The sequence below is a fragment of the Entamoeba dispar genome, genomic scaffold (assembly GCF_000209125.1).
Source record: "Entamoeba dispar SAW760 scf_1105229460687 genomic scaffold, whole genome shotgun sequence".
In the NCBI taxonomy this organism is placed as follows: Eukaryota; Evosea; order Mastigamoebida; family Endamoebidae; genus Entamoeba; species Entamoeba dispar.
The window spans coordinates 84,397-99,813 of NW_001854317.1; the positions used below are offsets into that span (position 1 = coordinate 84,397).

Below are 15,417 nucleotides of genomic sequence, written 5' to 3' on the forward strand. Positions count from 1 at the left end.
GTAGGAGATTTTTCTACATCGTTTTGTTGTTTAGTTGGTGTTTGACCAAATTTTATTGATGAAGAAGTAGAAGTTTTCTGAAACAAAGCTTGTGACGTTTTTGTTGGAGTCACAGAAGGTGATTGCATTTGATGTTGAGGAGAGTTGTAATGTTGAGAAGTGGTATTTGGTGATTTAGCATGTGATTGTCTTGCACTTAAGAAAGAATTTTGTTTGGTGTCTGTTTGTGGTTTGGCAGAAACAAAGTTAGGTTGTGTTCTTTGTTTTCCTTCTATGACTTTGTATCTCTGTTTTACAGAAACAGACATTCTTCTAACGTCATGAGCAGAGACTTTCTGTTTGTCTAATTCTTCTTGGGTTTTTTTAACATAAACTGATTGCCTCATATAAGCATATACTTTCTTTCTTGTTTCTGGATTTTGAAGGTCTTTCTTTTTAACACCAGCCTCTCTTAATATAATTTTCCATGATTCTGGTAGTTGTTCTGGAGGGCAATTATCATCAAGTGCTTCAAAGTTAATACTTTGTGGTTTATTCATAATCTTAGTTTTTGAGTTCATTTAAGTTCATTTTGACCGTCATTTCCAATTTTCAAGAGATAATCTTTTTCCCATCTTTTTCATTTTACTTCCCCAAAAAAATAAACATCAAAAACTACTACTAAACAATTTTTATTTTTATCATTGTCCATTATCAACAAAAACAAAAATTTATATTTTTTATTGCCTTCTCTTGCATAAGAGAAAAATAAAAATTAAACAATATGATTATTAAAAATAAAGTACTGCTTTAAACATTAAGAAAGGACTTATAAACAACCAATAGGCCAAGACTCTTAATATGAGTAACACAGATAAAATAGAACAAAGTTTTTTGTTTTTTATTCAAATATTTAAAATTAATATGGTTTTGATTATTTATAATAAGTAATTGTATAGTCTTTGAATGGTATGGTTTTGATTTAGAAAATTTCATTTCATTCTAAAAAAAGGATATAAGTATTGTATCATTAATAACTTCTTTGTTGTTAATTGATCCATTTATGTGTTTGTTTGTTCTTATTTAATAAATAATAATAAAAAGAAGTAAAGTTAAAATTGAAATTGTTTTTTTTATATTCATTATTTCAATTATTTGGAGATAAAAGACATGTTCATATACTCTTTTTAATTTTCATTTCTAATACTCTTCATTTCAAATAAAGCATAGACTAATAAAAGGCATTTCATTTTAATTACAATGATTCTTGTAGTATAAAATCGTATCTTCTAAAAAAGTGTTTTTTTTTCAATTTCTTTTATTCAATCTATTTGATCATAACATGATTTTATTTTATATTTTCTTTATGGATAGAAATATTGTTTGATTCATTTTCCCCAAATGAAAACAAATAATCATCTGAATGATTGTCTAAACAAAATTTGTGTTGTTGTTGAATATCAAATTTCATCATTCTTTTTATTCTCCTTTTGATTCTGATGAAAATAAAAATGATTTTGGATTATTTATATAATAAACATCTCCATCAACTTTCTCGTCAACCCATCCTCCAAATTTATTTCTATTTGTATTCTTAATAATAATTATTATATGTTCTTTATTTATTATTCTTTCTCCAATCATTGATGTATACTTATTCCAATTATCAATATATGAATCAAATATCACATTAGTGCTTTTCATGATGTCCATTCTTCTATTTAATAATCTCTATAATTTAAGCATTTCTTGTGTATTTTCTATTCTCTCCTCTCTTTCTAAACTTTAATATTTATTACAACAATAAAGAGATAAAAAGTTCGTGCATAATTATATTCAAGGTTGGTTTGTTTTTGTATTGAAAAATGGTTATTTTATTTGTTTTAATTTGGGGGGGGGGGGTTTATTAGATAAGATAATTGAATATTATATATGATGTTAAATATTAAATTAATAAGAAATTATTAGTAATTAGAAATTTAATTATAAATAAAATGAGTCAACAGAAGTATATTAAAAATAAGTAATATCCAAAAAAAATTAATTGAATGATAGTGTTTCATTTATTAGTGATTAAAAATAAAGTTTCAATAATGATTCATTGAATTGAATGGACTTATTTGTTATTTAGTAATAAAAAGTTTTGTTTTAATAAAGTATCTTTTTGTTTCTTCTTGTATTTCTTTTGTTATATATTTCAGTGTTAATTAAATCAAAACTATTTCAATCTATTTATTTTTGGAATAAAATGATTATTTCATACTCTTGTTTTCATTCAAATATTATTTATGTTCATGGATTATTTACTTTCATTGTCTTAAAATCATGTAATAATAATGAATCAATAATAATCTGATTAATTACCATTTAATTATGTTAATTTCATTTTCATTAGTTGTTATAGAAATAAATCATTAATTGAAATAGAAGTGAAGTTTAATGAGCAAAATAAGAATTATAACATATAAATATTTTATTTCATGTAATATTTTTGATAATTCATAAAATTATCATAAATAAATAAGTTTAAGTACAACATTAATAACAATGAGGTTATTAGTTATTATGAAAGAAATGTTAATAGAAAGGGAATGATACTTTATTCAATATGAAATATTATATCAAATACATATTTTCAAATAAAATGAGTTTGATGTTGATGGTTAATAAAACCAATTCTATTCAACAAAAGAATAAGAAAAATTAACACAATCAATTAATTATATTGGTAGTTGTATTATTCTTTTCAAGTTAATAAAAATAACATAATAATACAAATGAAATCAAGAAATAAGAATCTTTGAAGTTAATAAAAAATGAATGTATCTTTCTTATGTCAAAAACATTATCAAACCTATTCAATACAAGTTATTACATTATTTAATTATTTCATCACTTGTTAATAGTATATCATTAGTGTCTTTGAATATCTATAAAATAATATCAAAGAAAAACAGTTTGTTGTTACAATACATTGGTGTAATATAGTATAAAATATTTGATATTACAAGTCATTCAATAAACAAGTAAAAAGTAAAGAACAATATAATCTGATAGCTTATAATTGGAGTAAAAATTCAGAAATTGACAAATTGGCTCACAGTTAATGTTTAAAGATTATGTATTAATAATAATTTAAGATCTGATTTATTATTGTATTGTGCTGAATATAAAAGAATTATCAAGTGTCAATAATAAATAAAATACACCATTGCCCATAATCATAGAATAAAAATAATTAAACATTTGATAACACATTATGAATAATATCATTATTTAAAAATACTCTCCAATGAAATTAATTGTATTTTAAATGGTATTTTGAATCATAAACATTGAAAAATAAACAAATCAGTTGAATCTGTTTATAAAAAGGAATTTCTTCTTTATTTTAGTATATACATTCTCTTTGTATTTACTTCTTACAATTAAAACTCAAAGTCAATACATTTTCCCTTTTTAATAACAACTACTGGCAATAAATTCATAATTATTTTATCCATTACACAAAAATGGGAATATGTTGTTGAGTAAAGAGAAGTGTTGATTCATTTCTTTCTTCTTTAGTTATCAAATAGTATGAAAAATTTGTTTATTGACATAGAACTTTGTTTCTCATTTCAAAGTATTAGAAATTGGTGAAACGATGATACTTGTTATAATTCTTCAATGTAATCAAAACATAAGAGAGCAAGTTATGGACTCAATTATTTTTATAGTTTAAGGTACTTTTGATGTGTAAATCTAACAATCTTAGTATTCAAAAGGTATTTACTTATGTGGGTTATTCTCTTCCCAAGGTCTTTCCATTTCAACATTGACAACTGGATGACCAATTAAATCACGGATGACAGATTCAGCACATTTAATTCCAAACATTGAAGTAATATAAGAAAGTGTTCCAAAAGATGACTTTTTAAAACGTTCTTGATGAAACATCAAAGCAGCTCTATCAGGTTCTTCTGAACTAAACACACAATTAAATCCTGAACGAATACCATGTTTATGTAATCTGTAACGAACAAGACGAGTTAAATTATCTTTGTGGCTTAAGGAAATATCAGCAATTTGAATTTTTGTTGGATCAAATCTTCCACCTGCACCCATAGAAGATACCAAAGGAATTTTAGCTTCCATTACGTTTTTAATCAAAAACACTTTTGGAGAAACACTATCAATTGCATCTACAACATAATCAAATCCTGATGAAACCAATTCATGAATTCTTTCATTCTCTAAAAATTCTACAACTGTTTTTACTTCAATTTCTGGATTAATTCTTTCAAGTCTTTGTTTAACAATACCTACTTTAGATTGACCGACTGTTGAAGGAATGGCAGGAAGTTGACGATTAATATTTGAGACAGAAATTGTATCAGCATCAACAATGGTTAAATGACCAATTCCACATCGTGCAAGAATTTCAGCAGTATATGAACCAACACCTCCAAGACCAACAATCAATATATGTTTTGACTTTAAAGAATTTCGTTGTTCTTGAGAAAGCATAGTACAAATACCATTCATTATGTTTTCTTTATATCTTTTAGTTTTATAGTTTCTATTTTCTAAAAAATATGAAAATAACAATTTTAAAATTTGAATTTACAACTTATTTCTATCCTTCTTCTTTTCTTCATACAATACAACAATGAACTATCTCCATGAAACTATTCATTATTACCAAAATATCTTAAATTATTACTTTGAATAACTTTTCCAAATAATATAACTTGAATACAGAAAATACTAATATTCAAACAAATTCATAAATTTATTTATTAAATAACAAGAACCACACAACAAAAAAAAAGTTTTATAGCTTTATTTTTTTAAATAACTATCCACTTTTTGTTATAACAAACACTGCCAATCAAGAATTAGATGTTTTAAATCTTTTAGTAATAAAGATTATTTCATTTCACTCAATGAACCATTTGTGTCAATTGATTTGGTCATTGTCCTTGTTTATAAAGATACCGACTATGAACAAATCCTTCTAAACACTCAGACACTATTAAATTCGAATTCTTACCTTCTAAGATATTATAAAAGCTCTAAAATCAGTTAATGAAAATAGAAATAAATTTATTATGTTTATGGGAATATTGATTGAGTATTAGTAAATCCATCTTTTTGACAAATCCAAGTTATCTCGGATATCAGTTATTACTCCTTTTGCTTTGATATACTACTTATTATTGCTTTTAGTTGTCTTTAAAAAAATAGCAACTTGGAATATGTATAAATCTAATTTATTAAGAAACTAACTTTCTCTTTAAAGTTAACTTCAATTTATTTCCTGTGACAATCCTATTTCTTTCACATACTCTGTTATAGGTTTAATTACATTTATTTAACGAAAATTTACTAACCTGAAATGATATAAAATTTATAATATGAAATAATAAATTCAAGATAATAAACAAAAGAAACATGTGTTGTAGAGTTATATTGTGCAGAACGAAAATATTACAAATGACTATTAAATAAATAAATAAATATAAAAAACAAAAAAATATAAAGATGAGAATTCAGAAATCATTCCATTTGCAATAGGTTTATTTGATTTATTCATAACCATCAACAAAAATGATAATAAACATACATCAATAATAAGAATAATTCAAAATAAATAAATGAAAGATAGCATGTACTATTTATATAACAATGACATTTTATGATGTAAACTCCCAACCAAACAACAAATAAATCAAATAAATTAAAGAATGATGATGAAACTAACACCAACTATAATAAAATAACAACAAAAAAAATGAATCAATGAATATACAAGTAAATGTCATTAATTGGATTATTTTTATTATTATCTTCGAGTTGTTATAAAAGTAAATAACTAACCAAATAAATCTTGCTAAAAGTCTTGTCTGTTTTTAATTTATTTATTACAAAAATGGTCTTGAACATTTATTAACTAGTTACCATACTTTTTTAACTTTGGTCGTACTGTACCTAATCATTCCTTAAATAAGTGATAGATTTAAGTGTTATTTTTATTTAGTATCAAATTTATTACAACCATTCTTATCAGCCATATCGCGCTATCCGTGTTGTTTTTATCTAATATTTTTGAAGTCCACAATTTTTTGAGTTAATTTCTTATAACAATCTAATAAGAGTATAATATAACTACTAAATTTTTCTTCTATCTGTCTTCATTCTTTCTAATATTCCTTTAATATCTAAATCTTAAACAATATTTTGTATTAAGAGTTTTCTTGTATAACTATGTGTTCTTTATCTTGTTCTATTTTTTTAAATCTTAATTCTCTTGTTTTATTCTTCCAATTAGCATGTTAAACTTGTACATAATATTGTCTATGTTTATACTGATTATTTCTTTGAATAAACATTTTGATATGTTTGTAGAAAAATACATTTTTGAACTGTTTTTTCTTGACTTTGTTATTCAATGGAATATTTTCAATAGACACATTCGATGTCTTTTCTTTTTGATTATTATCTATTTTTACTAAAAAGATATTCTAATTGAAATAACTCTATGTTATTATTTTCAAAGTAGTTTTATATAAATAATGTTTAACTTTATATCATTATTTAGTGACTAAGTAATACTGAGTCAATTTCAATGAACTTGATGTTACCTGTGAGACTTAAGTAATAAAAAACTGTTATTGTATTCATACATAAATTTTCTTAGATACATCAAAAGGTATTATCTTATATGTGATATATGTGAACTATCACATTGTAACAAACATTAATTTATATTAATATTAATTGTGGTTATTATTGTCATAAAAGTTAATGTAATAAAATGTATATCATGATGTTTCATAGAAAATAGTTATATAAAACGAGCTGTTGAATAAACATCGTAATAAAAAATAACGTATTTGTAAATACCTATCCCAAAGATCAAATAAAGAGTTACAGAAGAAGAAACACATTTCAATGCTTTTCAATATTAAAGTATGAAAAATTTTAATGAGTTAAAAATATAATTACCAATAAAATAATAACACACACCCCAAATAATATACAATAAATATTAAACAGGTTTTACAAATACAGAAATTATATAATTGGTAATAGAATAACTGTGATATAGTATTTGAATTATGTTTAGTTTAATGTATTTTGGTAACTCTCAATTAGGGTTAAATTGTTTGATTATTTCATACAATAACATTTTCAATGAATCATATCATTATTGTGATATAACTTCAACTAAAACCCTTTAAGAAACACAAAACTCAATAATTATTTAAATACAATATAATATGTCAAAACAAAGAAGAGATTATTATGAAGTTCTTGGAGTTGATTCAACTGCTACAGATGAAGAAATTAAAAAGGCATACAGAAAATTAGCACTAAAATTACATCCAGATAAATTAGTTGATGTTGATCCTGAAGAAGCACAAAAAAATTTTCAAGAATTAGTTGCTGCATATGGAGTATTAAAAGATCCTAATGAACGACAATGGTATGACCAACATCGTGATTTGATATTAGCTGGATTAAACAGAGCAGATGAAACAGTAATTAATTTGTATGAATATTTCAATAGTGATTGCTTTGATGAATATAATGAAAATGAAAATGGGTTTTATACAATTTATAATAATTTATTTAATTCAATTCTTGAAGAGGAAGGAGGAGGGAAAAAATTAATGTCATTTGGAACAAGTAAAAGCACAATTGAAGAAGTCAAAAGATTTTATGAAGAATGGACTCATTTTAAATGTCAATTAGAATTTTGGAATAAAATGCCAAATGAACTTTCTGAAGCACCTAATAGAACAGTTAGAAGAATGTGGGAAAAAGAAAATCAAAAAATCAAAGAAAAACTCCGTTTAGAACGAACACAAAATATAAGACAACTTGTTAATTTTGTTCAACGAATGGATCCAAGATGGGAATTAGTTAAAGCTGAATTAATAAGAAAAAAAGAAGAACGTGAAAAACAAATTGAATTAAAAGATGCAGAACGTAAAAGAAGAGAAGAAGAAATGAAAAGAAAACAAGAATTAATTGGAGAACAATTTGAAATTTCACAAGAAGAAGTTGATGAGATTGAACGTATTTCAAGGTATTATTCAGGAAATAATACTGAAATTGGTCAAAATAAAAAAGATATACAAGATGATCAAATAGAAGAAGAAATTACTGAATGGTGTTGTATAGTTTGTGAAAAAAGCTTTAAAAGTGAAAATCAATTAAAAAGTCATGAAAATAGTAAAAAACATAAAATGGCAGTTAAATTATTAAAGAAACAAATGCAACAATTTAATTAAAATATAATATTAAAGAATTCAATTCATTTTTATTTGATTATATTATTTATTAATTAAAGAATAATAAAAGCAAAATTATTTATTTTTATTATCCAAGACAAATCATCATTGATGTTAAAATCATGATTACAGAACTTTCATCAGCATCATCCATATATACTTCTTCTGGAATAATTTTACATTTACATTTATTTAATGCTTTTGTAACAAAAGAATAATTAATTGATGAACTCTATTTAAAATAAATTTCTTTTTATTTTAAATTTAATTTAAAATAAAAATAATTAAAACAAACATTTGAAAGATATTTTGGATCAAGTAAATCAGGTCTTCTTTTACTAATAATATAAGCAAATGCTCTTCCATCTTGGAATGTTGAATTAAAATCTTCTACTTCAATTCCACTTCCATCTAATAATGCATTAACCCACATCATTAATCCTTCCATTCCTTCACTTTTTTGTACTTTTACTTTATTTAATATAAAAGATTCAAAAAGTATCATAATAAATTTAACAATTTCTGTTTCATTTCCTCTAACAATATCCACTGGATCAATAAGAATACTTACTTTACATAATTTAACTGTATTAGCAATAACTGTTCCAATATTATGTATCTTATCAACAATTTCAATTGCATTTGGTTTTATTTGTAATTTGGTTTGTGATAACTTTTCAAATAATTCTACAAATAAATTTCCTTCTTTGAGTTCTGATATTTTAATTTTTTTTCCTAATGTATTTTCCATAAATTCTAGACAAACTGTTTGTCTCATTACTTTTTGATTTAAATTTTCTGTTGGACATTTATCTAATATTAATTGTTTATTTCCATTATTACTAATATGATTTGAATGTTGAATAATTTCTTTTTGTTGTTGTTGTTCTGAAATACTAGAGGGAGGTGGTTTTCTTGAAATACTAGTAGATTTCATTAAAGAAGGTATTTCCTTTTTTGTTTGTACTGGTGATGTTTTAGATTGTAATGGAGCTTCTATTTGAGATGATAATAAAAATTCAAGTTCTTGTCTATTTTGAACTAAATCTTGAATAACAAAATTAATTGCTTGAAGCCAATATGAAAGAATATTATAATCACCATATAATCCTGTTGTTCTTGTTGATTCATTAATTTGGAGAAGAAATTTATTTGAAGTTTCTTGTTTAATATTATTACTGGTTATTGACTTAATATTAATAGTTGATAATGGTTTTTCTTTATTTACAACAGATTGGTTACGATAGAAATAAATATTATCTTTAGTAAGTACCCAGTAACTAAAGAAATTATCTCCTTTTCTTTGTCCAGTATATGATAGAATAATTTCAACCATGATATGATTTAATTAGTTCTCTTTCTATTTATCTCATTTTAAATCTATTTTCTATCTTTTTTGTTTCTTAATTATTCAATTTTTTTCTTTTTAATTTAAAAAATGTCATTAATGACAAATATAAATAGAAATATAAATAAATTAAACTATTATAAAATATTAAAAATAATAATAAAAATATACTATAAAACAATTTATGCTAAATCAATTAAACAATAATTGGATTAGCAATAACAAATGACTTCTTGAAGAAAGAACAATATTTTGGAGAACTTTTACATGAAAGTTCAATATATTTTTCACTTTTTCCCATTCTTTCATTAGCTTTTTGAACATATTTAATAGCTTTTTGAGCTAATTTCTTTTCTGTAGGTCCAATTTTAAGTCCAGCTTTTTTAATTTTCTTTAATTGAACTTTCTTTTGTAATTTCTTAACAATATGAGCAACTTTTCTTTGACTTCCTTTATCAAATTTTTTAATTAATTTATTCATTTTCTTTATTGCTTTAGTATCTTTTCCAGCAATTAATTTTAATTGACTCTTAACTCTTTGAAGAACTTTCTTAATATCAGTATTAGCCTTAATTTCTTTCATAGATTTACGAATAACTTTATTCATTTTCTTTACTTTTGATACATATTCAATTTTCTTTGCCATTTTCTTGGCTTTTCTAGCAAGTTGTAACTTTACTTGTTTGTTAAATTTTGCTTTTAAACTCATTTTTTTTGAGATTTCTTTTTGTGCCTTTTCACCAACAGCTTTATCAATTTGATTCATCGCTTCACTGTATTGTTTATATATTGGGTCTTTCTTAATAGCTTCTTCATTTATCACTACAGCTGCTGAAACTAATGAAATTAATAAAATACTAACAATAAATGCTTTCATAACACTACAACTTTTTAAGTTCTCTTAGTTCTTTTTTAGTTTTTTTATTCTTTTTTATTTTCTATTTTCTATTTTTTGTTTTTTATAACAATTAAAAATTCTTTATTTAATGGAAATTACTTCCTTGTAATTGAATAATTGAAGAGAGGAATGAATGAATTTTTTCTATGTACTCAAAACACAGAACAAGTGGCTATGAGAAGAATTTTCATAACATTTTATTATCAATAAGTTAAATTATTGTAAATACTCTCGTTTTACAACTGCATTTATTTACTTTCTATTATAATGAACAAGAAAAGAGCTAATTATTAAAACATAATTCTATATTTCCTCAAAATATATTCAGTAGTTAAATGATATCTGTATTGATTTGATACTCATTCAATTTATAGCATCAGATAATTGATATTGATTTATTTCTGAATACTAATTATCTTTTTCATAAAGAATAATATGTATTAATGAGAGGATGAGTAATAAGTTTGTTAATATTAAAATTCATAAATAGACAAAATGTACAAAATAAATATGATTGAAATATAGAGTTAATATAAAATAAAGAACCAATACTAGAAAAATTAATTGCAATAATATCAATAAAATAGGTAAAATAAATTTATGAATATTACTATTATTGAAAGTAGAATTAATTGAAATCATATAACCATTGAACAACTGTATGAAATGTTATTGTTTATTAGAAAATAGTGTTGTTACATTAAAAATGAGATTTTATACAAATACCTCAAAAGAAGTCTCTTATATAAATAAAATAAAATGAAGAACCTAAAAAGTCATTTCTTAATATCCATAAAATATTTATTGTAGGATTATTTAAGTTGATTGCTTTTATCACTGAAACAAATAGAAAATCAGAAAAGACACTGATAATAAATACACAACAATATTGAGTATGAAAATAAAAGTACAACAACAAAAAATATAAAAATATAGAATAAGAAGAATGAGTTTAAAGAAACAAGAAAAATAAACAATAATAAGAAATGAAAACAGAATAAAGAATAGAGTGTAATTCAATAATAAAATTTATTGTCTTGAAAATAATGAACTCATAAAGAATAGCAAACATAACACAAAGAACAAAGTGGTGTAGAAAATAACCATAATGGTATTAAGGGTACTTGTTTATTTGCCAATGAAAAATTGCAAAAATACAAAAAAAAAACAAAGAATGAAAACATTAATTCAGATAAAAATAAAAATGGTTCAAAGTTATCATAATTGATATTACAAAAAATAATTGATCAAGGAGTATAACTATGAAGGGAAAAATTAAATAGATCTTATTAGGAAATAGAAAAGAAATAAAATTATAGATACAGCTATAAATAAATTGAATATACATGTCATATTTAATTTTATTATATTTTTTAAATAGATTTGTTTCCTGTTTTCATATTTTTAAAGATTTATTTTTATTTTTATGTGCTTAAGAAGTTATTATCCGAATCTACTATTTTTAAAACATTTTATTTCCTACCAACAGAAAATGAACAACTTATCTACAAAGTTATTGGGCAAAAATAGGTTAGTTTATTATGAATGAAAGTCGCTGGTAGTACACTTCAAATTATTTTAAGAATGGAAGGAATCAAATAAACCACATTTATAGGCTCTGATTACCAAAATAAATAGTTATTATTTAAAAAGACCTCCAAACTATCTATTATCAAATGGGAAATCATCAATCATTGAAAACAAACTCTCCAACAAAAGGGTCTTTGAATAAACCCTCAGACTGTTTAAAAGGAAATGAACCAATGTGTGTTTCTTTTGAAAGACTAACTCCAAATAAATTAACTGTGGAACCAATAAATGCTGACAAACAAACCTCTATTCTCTCAAAAGAAAAGAAACTAAAACACCTCTCAGAATGGAAAGAATTTAAATACATGCGCCGTCTTAGCCAAACCTTTCAAGAAAACAAAAGACCAACTTCTGCTCCATTGGAACCTAACAATCAAGGTATCGAAAAGTCTCAAAACCAAAGTCCTTTTGAAGATTTTAACACCCAACTTGTTATAAACTGTTTGAAAAAAACAGCTCAAACAACTAGCTTTGAAGTTATATATGATAGTTTATTACAAGACTTAGATTCCAGAAGTATTAGAAGTGCTATTGAATATAAGACAAAAATACTCTTTGTGTTTGAAACTAAATCGGGAGTTATTGGTTTTTATCAAGAAGATATAATTCCAACACTCCAACTCAATAAAACAAATATTGTTGCTTCTAATAATATGTGGGTTTTCACTGTTAATAAAAATTCAAGTACTTCTATATTTCAAAGGAATACTGAGTCTAAATCTTCATTCTCATTATACTGTAATGACTCTCATGTAGTTTTGAATTGTTATTGTGCTTTTTGGATGAATGACAAAGGACTTATTCAATTTAATCCGTTGATGAAGTCTTCATACATTCAAGGAAATTCAACAGTTACTCCATTACAATTCCAATTTAATTGTACTAAGATACAATGTGAAAGACTTTGTATACTTCAATGCAAAGATTAAATATGTTAATAATTTTGTTATTTTTTAATTTTAACATTTACTTTTAACAAAACTAAAATGAAAAATAAATATATTCTATTCAAAACAAACTATGGAAACAAATAAATTAAGATGGATACACTGTTGTTAAATATGTTACTTAAAGGTTAGTTTTCATCATCAGAGTTAGTATCTTTCACTTTTTTTTGTGTAACATAAATTGAGGTGATATAACGAGAAGACCGTGGAGAAAAATACCCTCCATCATTATTTGAGCTGAAAGTTTTTTCATCATTTACAGGTAATGACCCAAAAGTCTAAAATGTTAATACTTTTTAATAAAATTTTTAAATACAACAAACCAATGGAGAAACGCTTGATTGAGGGTTATCCCATCTGTCATAAATATGATAGTACTTGTGAATATCATCCAAAGAATATACCCTTGGATATTTTAACTCCTCCCTTCTCAATACTATTTCACCACAAAGTAAAGAATATGACCACTTTAATGTTCGAGGCCTTACGAGAGTAATTGTTCCCTTCCAAATATGACCACTGGTCCATGTCAATTTTCTATACATTAGAAATATTCTAAAATAAAATGGTTTAAATAAAAAAAATACAAACTTACAAGTGTAATCATCCAAATTTACATAAAGTTCTTGACCGTACTGCGTAATATAATGAATCGAAAAGGAAATAACGATCGCATTTTCTTGAGGATTTTGTATTGGAACCTTTTCTTTGGTGTACGGCATAATGAACGATAGACTAATTTCCAGATTAACCAGTTCATACAAAATCATAATCTTTTTTCATTTTTATTCAGGATCTTCGGTCCTTTGTTTAGATATATTCTCCCAAAATTCTGAGTTTTAAAGTCCACTCGAAACTATTACTAAACTAATCTTTTATTATTAAGTATAATATTTTTCGTCTTATATATCTTTTAATCCATCTCATTTTTTTCTTTCACTTTACTTACAAACTACTTGACCTTAACCTAAATTTGACTTATAAACCACTCAACTTTAAAAAATAGAAAAACTCTTGTTTTGTTAATTAAAAACATTTTTTAATGACTCTTTTTCTTAAAATGGGATATATATCAGAAAATTTTCCTATTATTGAAAAAGTCCATTATTTGCATCTTTCATTGTTTTTCAGATTTTCAACTAAGAATTAAAAAGTATTAATCAGTAGATGTCATTAGTTTGTACTTCCTTTTAAATGTTACTCATTGTTCCAAAATTTTGTTAGCTAATTTTTTTAGTTATCTCCACAACCAATCTCAACACATTTAACAGGCCTAATGTCAAAAATTAAACCAACTGGAGATATGGTCTTAGTCCAACATTATACCACTCAAACTGTCAATGGAATTATTCTTGCTGAACAAAAGAATGATAAGTTTCAACAAGGAATGATAGTAAGTATTAATACAGATAATAATCCAATGAAATTAAAAATTGGGAATCATATTATCTTTGGTGGATCTCCAGCAGCAACATTTATAGCTGATAAAAAAAGTTATTCTTTATTAAAACAACATGACATTTTTGCAAAAATTGAATAATATAATATTCTTTTATTCCTCTCCTTTATTTGAACTTTTTATATTAAAAACTTAATAATTTCTCCTATTGTATGTCTCCTAAAGGTAAAAAACTTAAACAATCACCTCTATCAAAAGAACCTATTCCTGATGACGGTTTTTCTTTTGTTAGACAATATAAATCAAATGTCATCATCGAGATTGAGATCAAACCCAATGCTAAAACTAGTGAGCTCCAAGGAGTTGAAGATGGTATATTAAAGGTAGCTATTGATGCACCCCCAATTGATGGAAAAGCTAATACTGAGGTTATTGCTTTTATGGCTTCTACATTTGGAATAAAAAAATCTAATGTAAGTCTTATTAAAGGACAAACCTCTCATCATAAAACACTTCAATTTGAAAATTGGACAAGAGAAAAAGTACTTCAGATTATTCAATCCAAATAATTTAACTAAATTTAATCACTTTTTTCTTTAGTTTTATCGTTTAATTCATTATTTTTATTTAATGAATCTTCTTCTTTTTGTTGTTGTTCTTCTTTTGCTTTTTTTAGTGCTTCACAAAGTTCTGGGTTCGTGTCAAGTTGATAAAATACCCTATAAATAATAAGACCTGTCCAGAATAACAAAATAACTTCTTTAAACAAACCAACATATAGCACCATATGCCCCACATGTCAGAAACATTAACACAACAAAATGAATTGATGCAGATGGTATTGTAAAGAAGAAATATATTTCAAAAAATAGTGCAGCAACAAATGATGCATGAACTGTTAATCTAGAGGATGAACTAACTCTTTGATTAATTATATCTTCAAAGAGGTTTTGGATAAAATTCATTAAATTGTT

General features: G+C 24.2%; 9 protein-coding genes across 9 annotated transcripts in view, besides 24 other annotated features; 3 read left to right on the forward strand and 6 right to left on the reverse strand.

The window, feature by feature from the left end:
* The window catches only part of EDI_024060 (trichohyalin, putative), a gene marked incomplete at both ends in the record, with an annotated part of 3,974 nt that extends 3,435 nt beyond the window's left edge, over positions 1 to 539 (reverse strand). The window contains one exon of the mRNA XM_001737560.1: positions 18 to 539. Coding sequence (XP_001737612.1) covers positions 18 to 539 — 522 coding nt within the window. The remainder of the gene's footprint in view (positions 1 to 17) is intronic.
* A 204-nt stretch (positions 540 to 743) lies between these two features.
* Positions 744 to 781: a sequence feature (AT_rich).
* Positions 782 to 876: 95 nt separating this feature from the next.
* Positions 877 to 905: a sequence feature (AT_rich).
* Positions 906 to 1,058: 153 nt separating this feature from the next.
* Positions 1,059 to 1,082: a sequence feature (AT_rich).
* A 27-nt stretch (positions 1,083 to 1,109) lies between these two features.
* Positions 1,110 to 1,702: a repeat region.
* A 199-nt stretch (positions 1,703 to 1,901) lies between these two features.
* Positions 1,902 to 1,975: a sequence feature (AT_rich).
* A 449-nt stretch (positions 1,976 to 2,424) lies between these two features.
* Positions 2,425 to 2,503: a sequence feature (AT_rich).
* Positions 2,504 to 3,750: 1,247 nt separating this feature from the next.
* On the reverse strand, positions 3,751 to 4,506 carry EDI_024070 (ubiquitin-activating enzyme E1, putative; the record flags this gene model as incomplete). Its single annotated transcript, XM_001737561.1, has 1 exon — positions 3,751 to 4,506. The coding sequence occupies one exon, from the start codon at positions 4,504 to 4,506 to the stop codon at positions 3,751 to 3,753; it is 756 nt and encodes a 251-aa protein (XP_001737613.1).
* A 241-nt stretch (positions 4,507 to 4,747) lies between these two features.
* Positions 4,748 to 4,768: a sequence feature (AT_rich).
* Positions 4,769 to 5,362: 594 nt separating this feature from the next.
* Positions 5,363 to 5,393: a sequence feature (AT_rich).
* Positions 5,394 to 5,465: 72 nt separating this feature from the next.
* Positions 5,466 to 5,500: a microsatellite.
* A 1,220-nt stretch (positions 5,501 to 6,720) lies between these two features.
* Positions 6,721 to 6,743: a sequence feature (AT_rich).
* A 501-nt stretch (positions 6,744 to 7,244) lies between these two features.
* On the forward strand, positions 7,245 to 8,261 carry EDI_024080 (uncharacterized protein; the record flags this gene model as incomplete). The annotated part of the gene is made up of 1 exon (XM_001737562.1): positions 7,245 to 8,261. One exon carries the CDS (start codon positions 7,245 to 7,247, stop codon positions 8,259 to 8,261), a length of 1,017 nt encoding a protein of 338 aa, XP_001737614.1.
* Positions 7,572 to 7,602: a sequence feature (AT_rich).
* Positions 7,904 to 7,994: a microsatellite.
* Positions 8,251 to 8,353: a sequence feature (AT_rich).
* EDI_024090 (uncharacterized protein) lies at positions 8,350 to 9,597 on the reverse strand (the record flags this gene model as incomplete). The annotated part of the gene is made up of 2 exons (XM_001737563.1): positions 8,350 to 8,493; positions 8,557 to 9,597. 2 exons carry the CDS (start codon positions 9,595 to 9,597, stop codon positions 8,350 to 8,352), a joined length of 1,185 nt encoding a protein of 394 aa, XP_001737615.1.
* Positions 8,495 to 8,551: a sequence feature (AT_rich).
* Positions 9,598 to 9,664: 67 nt separating the features above from the next.
* Positions 9,665 to 9,701: a sequence feature (AT_rich).
* A 12-nt stretch (positions 9,702 to 9,713) lies between these two features.
* Positions 9,714 to 9,777: a microsatellite.
* A 28-nt stretch (positions 9,778 to 9,805) lies between these two features.
* EDI_024100 (uncharacterized protein) lies at positions 9,806 to 10,486 on the reverse strand (the record flags this gene model as incomplete). Its single annotated transcript, XM_001737564.1, has 1 exon — positions 9,806 to 10,486. The coding sequence occupies one exon, from the start codon at positions 10,484 to 10,486 to the stop codon at positions 9,806 to 9,808; it is 681 nt and encodes a 226-aa protein (XP_001737616.1).
* Positions 10,067 to 10,087: a sequence feature (AT_rich).
* Positions 10,487 to 10,514: 28 nt separating the features above from the next.
* Positions 10,515 to 10,570: a microsatellite.
* Positions 10,571 to 11,347: 777 nt separating this feature from the next.
* Positions 11,348 to 11,516: a microsatellite.
* A 141-nt stretch (positions 11,517 to 11,657) lies between these two features.
* Positions 11,658 to 11,713: a microsatellite.
* Positions 11,714 to 11,858: 145 nt separating this feature from the next.
* Positions 11,859 to 11,887: a sequence feature (AT_rich).
* Positions 11,888 to 11,905: 18 nt separating this feature from the next.
* Positions 11,906 to 11,935: a sequence feature (AT_rich).
* A 248-nt stretch (positions 11,936 to 12,183) lies between these two features.
* EDI_024110 (uncharacterized protein) lies at positions 12,184 to 13,026 on the forward strand (the record flags this gene model as incomplete). The annotated part of the gene is made up of 1 exon (XM_001737565.1): positions 12,184 to 13,026. One exon carries the CDS (start codon positions 12,184 to 12,186, stop codon positions 13,024 to 13,026), a length of 843 nt encoding a protein of 280 aa, XP_001737617.1.
* Positions 13,022 to 13,101: a sequence feature (AT_rich).
* A 71-nt stretch (positions 13,102 to 13,172) lies between these two features.
* Positions 13,173 to 13,766, reverse strand: EDI_024120 (uncharacterized protein; the record flags this gene model as incomplete). The annotated part of the gene is made up of 2 exons (XM_001737566.1): positions 13,173 to 13,322; positions 13,368 to 13,766. The coding sequence occupies 2 exons, from the start codon at positions 13,764 to 13,766 to the stop codon at positions 13,173 to 13,175; spliced, it is 549 nt and encodes a 182-aa protein (XP_001737618.1).
* Positions 13,338 to 13,359: a sequence feature (AT_rich).
* Positions 13,767 to 14,655: 889 nt separating the features above from the next.
* EDI_024130 (uncharacterized protein) lies at positions 14,656 to 15,012 on the forward strand (the record flags this gene model as incomplete). Its single annotated transcript, XM_001737567.1, has 1 exon — positions 14,656 to 15,012. One exon carries the CDS (start codon positions 14,656 to 14,658, stop codon positions 15,010 to 15,012), a length of 357 nt encoding a protein of 118 aa, XP_001737619.1.
* Positions 15,013 to 15,023: 11 nt separating this feature from the next.
* On the reverse strand, positions 15,024 to 15,408 carry EDI_024140 (uncharacterized protein; the record flags this gene model as incomplete). Its single annotated transcript, XM_001737568.1, has 2 exons — positions 15,024 to 15,162; positions 15,215 to 15,408. The coding sequence occupies 2 exons, from the start codon at positions 15,406 to 15,408 to the stop codon at positions 15,024 to 15,026; spliced, it is 333 nt and encodes a 110-aa protein (XP_001737620.1).
* Between the last annotated feature and the right edge of the window lie 9 nt (positions 15,409 to 15,417).